The 10975-nt window shown below is 45.6% G+C and overlaps 1 protein-coding gene and 1 long non-coding RNA gene across 2 annotated transcripts in view; both read left to right on the top strand.

Annotated features, from left to right (window-relative positions):
• The first annotated feature begins 2620 nt into the window (after positions 1 to 2620).
• Positions 2621 to 4622, top strand: LOC103681320. The gene is made up of 3 exons (XR_573256.2): positions 2621 to 2767; positions 3696 to 3821; positions 4537 to 4622. It is a non-coding gene; the product is annotated as an uncharacterized LOC103681320 (long non-coding RNA).
• A 45-nt stretch (positions 4623 to 4667) lies between these two features.
• Positions 4668 to 10975, top strand: part of LOC103681364 (low-density lipoprotein receptor-related protein 2-like) — a 30608-nt gene continuing 24300 nt past the window's right edge. Inside the window, exons 1-4 of the mRNA XM_040643174.1 lie at positions 4668 to 4740; positions 5410 to 5578; positions 5958 to 6126; positions 7265 to 7490. Coding sequence (XP_040499108.1) covers positions 4668 to 4740; positions 5410 to 5578; positions 5958 to 6126; positions 7265 to 7490 — 637 coding nt within the window. The remainder of the gene's footprint in view (positions 4741 to 5409; positions 5579 to 5957; positions 6127 to 7264; positions 7491 to 10975) is intronic.

The raw sequence follows: 10975 nt of genomic DNA, 5'->3' as shown, positions 1-10975 counted from the left end.
CCTTTGGGTGAAACTTCCGCGTACAGAGTTGGGGCCACATGTCCAGTGACTAGCATCCCGTTCAGTTCTTGGTTTTCTGGAGACCAAATCCATGAGCAAACCATGAATACCCAAATACACAAGCCTGCAGGTCAGCCGTTCCACCTCACTAAGCCGACACCCGCCTTTTACAGAGAACTCCACGGCGTGCCCTGGCCAGAAAATCCAGTGTCCGGGACATTCTCAGTGTCACGAGGCTTGGGAACTCTGTGATGTCCATAGGGACTGTGAAGATGGTCTCGATGAAGCACGCTGCTCCCCGAACCGCTGCCTGGTGGGCCAATGGCAGTGCAGGAACAAGGTGTGTGTCTCGGATAGCTGGAGGTGCAATGGGGTCAATGACTGTGGGGACTCCTCGGACGAGGATGCCTGTGGTGAGTGCCCCTCCCCCTCTGTCCCTCCCCCAACAACCCCCCCCACCGCCCCGTCCTTTAAAGAGGAAGGTTGTACCATGTGAGCTGCTTTCTGCAAGTTGCATTTTAATTCCTATGACTGAGACTTCCATCCTATATCTAAAAACAGGATGTTTCCTAGCAATAACCAAGATGTAGTTATCCATGGAAACATTGATCAGTGCTGGACACTCTAGGCAATATGGCCACGGCACAGAACGCAGGAGCGCCCATATCTGAAGGAGGTCTCCTAACAGACGCCTCATGGCCTTGTGTAGTCACTATGACAGGGGGAAATTTCTTATTAAAGGAGGACCCCCCCACCCCCCAACCCCTGCAAAGAACTTCATGAGTACCACATTCCTTTTCTTTACCCCACATACACAATGCAGTTGAACCTCCAACTTCTTAGTAAACCACAATCCCACTTGATCTTTCTAGAAATAAATCTGCAATATTGAATATATTCAGATTCTAACATTTTTATCATGTATAAACTGGTTTCTTAAGAGGGTCTTCCTTTAGGGCTCATGTTGACAGAATTTAACACCATTTCAATTAGAACTACTTAATACTAATTCAATTCGAATTCATTATTATTTCAATGTAGTGCCCAAGTGGCTTCCCTTGACTTTGTCTTTATCAAGTCTTAAGTCCTAATTCCCTGACAATTCTGCTTAAAATGATAAGACTTTCTTTCCTACCTAGACTTGCCTTGGGTTCTAGAAATACTGCCACCTTACTGTAATTAATAATTGTCTGTTTTGACTCCCCCTTCCCCCACGTGCTGTTGGAAAAGGCGGCTTTCCTTCCTACACAGCTTCCTGTCCAGAAGGCATGGTTCGATGTGATGAAGGGAAATGCATCCTGGAATCCCTGATGTGTGATGGGGAAGCAGACTGCACAGATGGTGCTGATGAACCCGTTACATGTGGTGAGGACCCAATTGTCGGGTGTCACGTGGGGGTGGGGAGAATCCGATCACATCAGCCGATGCCTTAGTTATCATGGGGGTCCACGCTCTCAAGAGAGTGCTTGGACCAAACTCCTATGTCAGCAATCATCCTTTGTGATGGGTCCCCCACATTTTACAAGTTCCAGGCCTTGGCTCTGGTCTCCTGTGGATGCGCAAAGCTTATCTGAGCTGTAAAAGTTTTCGAGTTCTCCTCACGTTATGGCTCTAGGGAAATAGACTAAACACCTCAAACCACATTGCTCCAAAAATTCTGGAATAAAGAACATAGACTTTGCCACTGAGAAGCAGATCACGTGTTCAAGACCATATGGTGAATTCTGTAAGGATTTAACTGAGGAAGGACTGAGGAAGACTATCCCCTGGTGAGGATGGAGGTTCCTGAGCAAGCATCTCAAGTTTTATTTATTTTTATTTTTTAAAAAGATTTTATTAATTTATTTGACAGAGAGAGAGGCAGTGAGAGAGGAAACACAAGCAGGGGGAGAGGGAGAGGGAGAAGCAGGCTTCCCGCTGAGCAGGGAGCCCGATGCGGGGCTCGATCCCAGGACCCTGGGATCATGACCTGAGCCGAAGGCAGACGCTTAACAACTAAGCCACCCAGGTGCCCCTGCATCTCAAGCTTTAAAACCTTGTGATTCTCACTATAAAAATCACTGTTGGTTCAAGTTGGGTGGGAGGGGGAGAGGGCACCTGTCCCCAGGTCACGTTGTCATCTGTCTCATTTCCTCCTTAAATCTGGGCTTAGATGCATGTGATGAGACCCCTGTAGTGCTGCTGAGGGCTGAGAAAGCTGCTTTCTACTAAAGGAACACATAAGACACTGAAAGCATGAACAGTGGGACAAAGCACAGGTTTCCGGTGCTGTAGAGATAAATCACTGAGGTTAAGAAGTTACTGTATCTCCTCCTGAGGTGAGGGTCCTGGCCACTCATATTTTCTAGAGAAAATAGGGAAGAGGTTGCTGGCCCTTCCGTGGGTGAGCAATACACCAGCATTTGAAATTGTTCAGACTGTCTGCCTAGAAAAGTCCTTTTTCCTGCTCCATGATTCCTCACTTTCCCTGTTCTATGGTCTTTCCCCAAAGCCTCCACATTCCTAGGTCAGAGGGCAGGGTCAAAGGTTATTCTTTAGAGGTCCTCTGTAGCCCTCACACCATGTAGGGGGTTGTAACACCATGGTTTAGAAAACGTTTGCTCTGTACCATGTTCAACTCTCCTGACCGCTGCCCTGTCTCTACCAGGGAAAAACTGCTCCCTGGCCAACGGGGGCTGTGAGGGGCAGTGCAGTGACACCACCTGGGGAGTCCAGTGTTCGTGTGGAGCTGGGTGGCAGTTACAGCCGGACGGGCAGAGCTGTGCAGGTCAGAGTTCATCTGGCTCATCCTCCGAAGTTTTTATGGCCGTGGGATATACATGCCATGCAACTTACCATCTGAATCATTTTAAGGGTATAATTCAGTGGCCTCCACCACATTCACAACACGTGTAAACATCAGCCCCATCCATCTCCAGAACTTTCTCATCCTCCCCAACAGAAACTCTGTCCCCAGTCCCTGGGAAACTCCATCAACTTTCTGTCTCTCTGAATTTGCCTGTTCTCGTCCTGCATGTAAGTGCAGTCATGTGGCATCTGTCCTTTTGTGTCTGGCTCATTCCACTTAGCCTGTCATTAAGGTTCATCCATGTCATAGCAGGTGACAGACTCTCCTTCCCTTCCTAAGGCCAAATGCCTCATTGTATGTATGTGCCCCATTTTGTTTATCCGTCTGTTGACGGGCATTTGGGAGGTTTCCACCTTTTGGCTGTCGTGGACAATGCCATGAACATTGGCGTACACATGTCTGAATCCCAGCTTTCCATACTCCAGGGTATACACCAGAAGTGGGATTATGGTATCCTGCAGTAACGTCTACGTTTAACTTGAGAAACCTTCAAACTGTTTTCCATGGGGGCTACCCCGCTTGCCATTCCCCCCAGCAGCACACAAGTGTTTCCGTTTCTCCACGTCTTACCATTCATTCTGAATCAGCAACGCCCCCAAGAGTGTTGCTAGGGTAACCTCCATCTGGATTCTGTACCAGCCACATACCCGGGGGCTCTACACTGACGTTCCGGCTGAATTACACTTACTCGTATGGCAGCTCCATAGAGCCAGGGACTGTCTGTCCCAGCACCCAGCACACGGATTTCCACATAATACATGTCCAGTGAGCATCTGAAAGGGGGCCCAATGGCCCCCAAATGCTCAAGACTCCATGGTCGCCTCTGACTTTGACTCTCTATCATCAGATATAGATGAGTGCTCCAAGGCCTACGGTCCCTGTGGCCAGCTATGCCATAACGTCCCAGGCTCCTACTCCTGTGCGTGTGTTCAAGGTCACCAGCTCTACAATGGTACCAGTTGTCGAGTTACAGGTGAGTTTCGAGACCCTACGCAAAGCCTAGCCCTTGCTCTGTCCTTAGTGGTAAGTATAGATAGAAGTGCTATCGATTCACTTTAGGGTCTAGTATTAGGGGTGACTTTATTCTTTCCATAAAGAAGCTGCTATTGCAGCATTCCTTGGCCAAATCAAGTGTCCGTTGCTATTACGTGTCTTTATTTTTCTTTCATTTTATTTCTTCAAGTAATCTCTACACCCAACATGGGGCTCGATCTTACGACCCCAAGATCAGGAGTTGCATACTCTGCTGACTGAGCCAGCCAGGTGCCCCTATTAAGGATCTTTAAGATGACTGAGCTGTTCTGTGGGCTATACACATAAGTGCTCCAGAGACCCCGCTGATGTAATGTCTACTTGGCCTGTGCTGCTTTAATCATGGGACAGTGAATTCCATTTGGCTGCTATGTCCGAGGCAGGGAGAGTACTTCTGTCTAGGGTTGGGGGAAGGGCTGCATCTGAAATCAAATAGGTCCAAAGTTCCAAAGATGAGTTGGAATGTGTTGGAGTTCAGAGGAGGAATTGTGACTTAGGGTGCTGAGCAAGATCTCCTCTAGACACACCTGAGTCCAGACTTGAGGGATAAGTGGATTTCAGCACGGCGGATGGGACAGGATCTTTGGTGAAAGAGAACAGCGTGAAAGAAAGTTCAAAGGAATGTGTCACTATTCCTTTTCCAACTTCTATTGCAGATGCTGCTGTAAAAATTCTCATAGCAGCAGACACAGAACTTGGGGTCCTGGACCGAAGAACAGGCATCTATGAGCCTCTGATACCTATAAAATCGAGGCCTACTTCTGTTGCCTATGATCTTGAGAGAAGCATGTACTTTTGGGTGGATGAAGTCTTACATGTGTTCATCCTTGGGAAGCCAAACGCAGTTCCTCTCTATCCAGGTATATTTCTTGATGTTAAGAGCCTAGTTTCTTAAAGCTACTTCAGCAGAGTATAAGCAGCCTATGTATTCATCTGGACATCGTCTGTGACTCACTTGTCGTGAATCATGAGAGTGTATACATACAATCCCGATTTGAGATAAGACCACGTGATTTGGCTCAACAGGAGCTTTGGTAGAGCATAACCAGAGAATGGATCGCTCTAAAGACGTACAGAAAGTCTGGGGACGTGGGCTCAGGCCAAGGTTAGTCTCAGCTTCATCCCTAGGTATGCGACTTTGAGCAAGTTGTTAACTCCTTTGAACCATACTCAGTAAGACGAACGCGATAGCCCTTGTCTCATTGGGTAAGAGGGGGGCTTCAAATAGAATGGTACATGGGATGAACAACTCCTAGCAATTCCCCTGAGACTTCTGTAATAGATGTTGCCCCAAACTGAGGTTGTTGCATTCGCTGGATTTCTTGGTTCTGCTTCTGCTAAGGTCCTTCTCTTGCCCTACTGCCCACTGTAGATTGCACATAGCATGTCTCTGGTCTTCCTTCCCTGTGTCCCATTTGCCACCTCATACAGCTTGAAACCAGATGTAGAAAAGTTTAGTCTGAATCTTTTTTTCAAGGTAAGAAGAAGGTAGAGAATACAGGAGCATAATACTGTCTCGTTATCCCCAGAACTTAAAACCATAGACAGTATCTCTTTGGACTGGCTCACGGGGCAGTTGTACTGGGCTAGCAGCTTCGCGAGCGTCATCTGTGCTGGTCTGAGTGATGGCAGAGGCTATGTCAAAATCTTGGAAAAGGATCTGGTGCCAGAGCAGCTAATCGTGTTTCCCACAAAGAAGTAAGTAGTGTTTCTTTGAGAATATATCCTAAATCATTGGTTATCTTTGATGTTTAAATTGATAAGATAGCCCTTCAACGTTTTCAGTGTAGGTCTCATTTGCTCCAGAAATGTCTTCATTTTAAGTCTAAATTGAATCCTAGGGAGAGCAATTTTTCAGCCCACTGAGTCTAAGGGCAGAAATCTCCGCATTCTTAGCCGCACAACGGCCTGGGCCTGAACAAGAGCGCTAAGGGAGCCTGGCTGTTTAGGACGGCGCATGTGCAGTGTGGTGGATGGGGGCGGAGTGGGGGGGGGGGACTGGGCTGTTCAGGACAGCGCATGTGCAGCGCGGGGGGGTGGGGGAACTGTTAACACTTTGCGCTTCTGCGTTCCTCAGGTCCTTGTATTGGGTAAATCGTGGCGAGAAAGGCGCGAGAACTATCGAAGCTGCAGGGATGGACGGCTCAGATCGGAAGGTGCTTGCAGCTGTCCACATGGAGGAGCCTGTGGGGCTGACGCTTGACTATGTGGCCGGCCGGCTGTACTGGATCAGTGAATATAAAGAGGTACTGGAGAGAGGTCAGGAAGAAAAACGTTTTAGTCAGGGCTTGGTAGGACAGTGGGTAACCGCAAAGTTCTCCAAAGTCTCGCATGGGCACTGCAAGGTGCCTTCTGGCCATGAAGAGTGAGAAAAGCAAGCTATGATGGCACAGTATCTTTAGTAGAGCTCGACCGGATCAACATGGGTGGGGAGACGCAGTGTGACTTTCTCGAACACTGCGGTCAAACTTAGCACTGGAATTTCCTGGTAGCATAGGTCATATTATATGTTGTACCCAGGATATAAAACCTTTTAAGATGGCAGATCACCTCCTTAAGTACCTCTTAGTACTTACTTGCATTCCTATTTCTAGGTCTTAATATTACTGTTGATTTTATCTTATTTTGGAAGCATCAAACTGACAGACCAATATGACATGGTGGCTAAAAGCATAGGCTTGGGAGTCACAGGTTTTTTTTCTAAGACTTTAGTTTTTTTGTTTTGTTCTGTTTTTGTTTTTAAGATCTTATTTATTAGAGCGCTGGCGAGCTTGCGGGGGAGGGACAGAGGGAGAGGGAGAGACAGACTCCCCGATGAGTAGGGAGCTGTACTTGATCCCGTGGTCCTGGGATCATGACCTGAGCTGAAGGCAGATGCTTAACCGACTGAGCCACATAGGTGCCCCATTTTTTTAAAGTGATCTCTACACCCAGGGTGGGGCTGGAATTCATAACCCTGAGATCGGGAGTTGCGTGCTCTACCAACAGCCCCCCAGGGACCCTGGCAATCGTATTTTTAAGTCTGTTACTTCAGTCGTGACTTTGGCCATTTATGGCACCTGTTTGAGCTCCCATTGCCCTCTCTGAAAAGAGAGAATGTTTACCTCGGAAAGCAGTTGGAGAACATAGGGAAAGGACTTGGTACAATGTCTGAATACAGACAGTGAGATATAGTAGCTATTTGTACAGGGTACCTGTGACCCCAGTTCGTGCAAGAAGCAGTCCAGCCACTGGCTTTGGCATTAGCCTCCATGAATTCTAAGATGCTTTCATCTTTATCAAGTTGATAGCATGTGAAGATGGTAAATCGGTGTCCACCAAGAGGCGCACTGACGTTGGCATCTCTTGCTAATGCTCACCGGCTCTCATGACTCTACCCTTCAGTCCATAGAGACGGTAAACGTGGATGGCAGTGGGAGGCACACCTTTCCTGAGATCTTCTTGGAAGATGACAACCCAATAGGACTAGCTGTATTCGAGAACTCTTTCTTCTGGGCAAATAAAATACGGCTGTTTCACACTTCACCCCACACCCCAAAGGAGAGAGTGATATTGCTCAATGCTTCCATATCTGCTTTCTCGGTGCTCCACAAATCCCAACAGCCCAAGGGTATGTCATTGACACATTAAGTGTTAATTATTGTTGACTAAAAGTTTTCTGTTCTTGACAGCAAATTGAAGAAAGCCCAGCATCCTTTTATTGGAGGAAGTCAAATATTCATTGACTAGGAGTTAAAAGCTTTTGTTAATCAGAAATTATATGTCAAATTCAACTCAGATAATGCTTCTTAAGTGGGTCTGAGAGACTCACTGAAGTAGAGAGCCGAGACCACTATTTACTTCTAAAGGAGTCTTTCTATCCAGAAGCCGGGCAGTCCTTTTGTCTTAACTCTAGGGCAAAAGACTTGGTTGTTCGTTGAAGACTTATTGGCCTGAGGTTAATATGGTTAAGTAATTGCCACTATCCAAAAGGGATTACGGGAGTTTAAAGGTCAGCATGCCTAACCTAGAAGGTAACGAGTGTACTAGGATTCCTCTTAAGGCAAAACTAATTTAACTCCCCTTGAGTATTAAGTTTTGAACTAGTATGGAGAATTCTGAAATCGTATCTAACCTATTTCTATTTGAAAATAGGCAGGTACCCAGCATGTGCTCCAGGCTCATGCAGCCACCTCTGTCTCCTGTCCCCTGTCCATCCCAAGGGCTATAAGTGTGTTTGTCCGGAGGGAATGTTCCTTTTACCTTCTGGTACATGTAGTGGTAAGTATGCTGGGTGAAATGGGCTTGGCTCAAGGAGACACATTGCATGGTAGGCCTGGAAATAACATAGCTTCCGTTTGGGGATCACTTTTACACTGACAACTTTACTCTGATAAGTTTTGTTATCCAAAGATCTTGATTAGGTTTTTTTCATTGCGTTAAAAATATAACTGTTTTAACGACTTTCAAGTGTATAGTGGCATCAGGTGTGTTCACATTCTTGTGCAACTCTACCATCCATCTGCAGAACTTTTTTTTAAAGATTTATTTATTTTAGGGCATGAGCAGGAGGGAGGGGCAGAGAGAGAGGGAGAACACCCAAGCAGACTCCCTGCTGCGTGCAGAGCCTGACGCAGGGCTTGATCTCATGACCCTGAGATCACGCCCTGAGCCGAGATCAAGACTTGGACATCTGACTGAGTCACTCAAGCGCCCCTCTCCAGAACTTTTTCATCTTCCTAAACTGACATTTTATACTCATTAAACAATAACTCCCCATTCGTCTCCCCCCAGCCCCACCCCTAGACCACCATTCTGCTTTCTGTATGAATGTGACTACTCTAGGAACCTCATGTAAGTGGAATCCTACAGTATTTGTCCTTTTATTGCTGCCTTATTTTACTTAGCATGATATCTTTACGGTTCATACGTGTTGTAATATGTGTCAGAATTTCCTTTCTTTTTAAGGCTGAATAATCATTTTATTTGTATTATATTTGGTTTCTCCATTCATCCATCAATGAATATTTGGGTTTGTTTGATTATAAAACAGGAAAAACAGATTACACCACTCAGTTTTACCCCAAATTAAGTTGGTATAAGAAAGAAATCCTCCATAGTCTTATGACCGTTGTGTACTCTGACTTAGGTTTGTAAGCAGGGTCTACTTCAATATTGTTAACATAAATTCTTCATGTTGTTTTGTCTTTGAAATATTGAGGCTTACAAGCTCCATTGAACATCTCTATCCAAATTACTTTTTTGGGGAAAGATTTTATTTAGAGAGAAAGAGTGCACGGGCGGGGAGGGGGCAGAAGGAGAGAGACAGAGAATCTCAAGCAGACCCCTGCTGAGTGTGGAGCCCAGTGCAGGGCTTGATCTCACATTCCTGGGATTGTGACCTGAGCTGAAACTTAGAGTCCGACACTTAACCAACCAAGCCACCCAGGTGCCCCCCAAATTACTTTTTTTGCTAAAGAACACTCAGGTTTTAAGAAGGATAAATGATGTAAATATGTTCATGCCCTAACTACCTTTAAAGAACACAATTCTCAGGGGAAGCCACTGAACGTGATCACGGTGTATGTAATACGCTGTTGTGCCAAACTCAGGACTTCAGTTTAAATTGTATCTTGAGGGACACCTGGATGGCTCAATTGGTTAAGTGTCTGCCTTCAACTCAGGTCATGATCCCAGGGTCTAGGATTGGTCCTGCATCAGGCTCCCTGCTCAGTGAGGAGTTTGCTTCTCCCTCTACCCTCCCCAGCTGCTCATGATCTCTCTCTCTTTCAAATAAATAAAAAAAGTTTTAAAAAATTTAAAAAATTGTACCTTGAACATTATATATACAGGGAGAGCAGAGCAATTCTTCATTTGCCCAAATGACTCCTTTCTCTAAGGAAGGTAGGGCATTCGTGTTGTTTCTGTGCCTCAGAAGCGAACTTGCTAAGACCCCTTTCAAGGTGTACCTCAGCTGGAGAGATTGCTCACTATGGAAGCATGGGGCTTATCTGACAAATGGCCAAATCTCCTTTTTCTTGGTAGAGTTAAAGCTAGTGTTCTCTTCTGGCACACGTCTCTACTTGTTGAAAGTTGGTTTTATGGGGACTGCTATAGAGAGAACCCTAGTCCAAGAGCATCCTAGAAACATCTATTTACTGGATATTGACTGGAAAAGAAACCTCGTCTACTGGACAAATGCCCAGGGACAGCTGTTCTGCTCAACTGGCTATTCAGGAGAAAAGCAAGAGATTTGGACAGAGCATACAGGTAAGCTGGATGGCTTTTTTGGATTTTCCCCTTTATTTTCTGGCTCTAATATTCACTAGAACAAAAAAAAAAAAAAGTACCTGTTCCCGATCTGAATCAACCTTAATGCCAAAGAGTGGTTTTAAACTAATTTAAATATGAACTGTGACTTACCCTTGTACTTACAAGAGGTGTGCAGGCTGTTAAAAGGCTACCATGATTCAGGAAATCCTAAGGTCAGTGGTAAGTTTTTTGAAATTCTATTTTTTTGGCCTTAAGTTTGGGTAAGATAGAAATAGACCTTAAATATTTCAATTTTGCATTGCAGATTTTTCTTGCACTAATTTAGAAGTGATTTGCAATGCAGATTTCTGAGAGAACTAGCAAGATATCTTCTTAACGTGGTAATATATGCTTTCTCTCCTCTCCCACACTCGCCCACTTAGCCCGTCCTTAGCGCCTTGTACTCCACCTAAAGGCAAACATCTATTTTATAAAAGAGAACTGGGGCTAGAGCTCTAGGGTGAGTAATTTGATTTCTGAATGTCTTGCGCCCTGCGTACTCTAAGTACCAGTGATACGCTTTACTACAAGAAGCGCCATATTGAAATGCATGTTCCTGAGACATCCTTCAGAGCGGTAGACTCTACCAAGTCCTGTGGGCAAGCACAATGCCTGACACCTAAGAACTTCCAGTACCTGCCCCAGAGAACTTTCAGGAAAAAGTGAAATGGGCAGCATTCTGATGGCTGTTTGAGGAATCTTATGATCTTGAATTTCTTCCCATATCTTCCCACCAGTTAAAATGCCACCTTCGCTCCACTGGCTAATATTAGCGAATAGGTTTCTGTGTTACAGTGATCACAT

The sequence above is a fragment of the Ursus maritimus genome, unplaced genomic scaffold (assembly GCF_017311325.1).
Source record: "Ursus maritimus isolate PB19 unplaced genomic scaffold, ASM1731132v1 scaffold_28, whole genome shotgun sequence".
NCBI lineage: Eukaryota > Metazoa > Chordata > Mammalia > Carnivora > Ursidae > Ursus > Ursus maritimus.
Note: the sequence above shows the minus strand (reverse complement) of the source record. Positions and strands in the feature narration are given on the sequence as shown.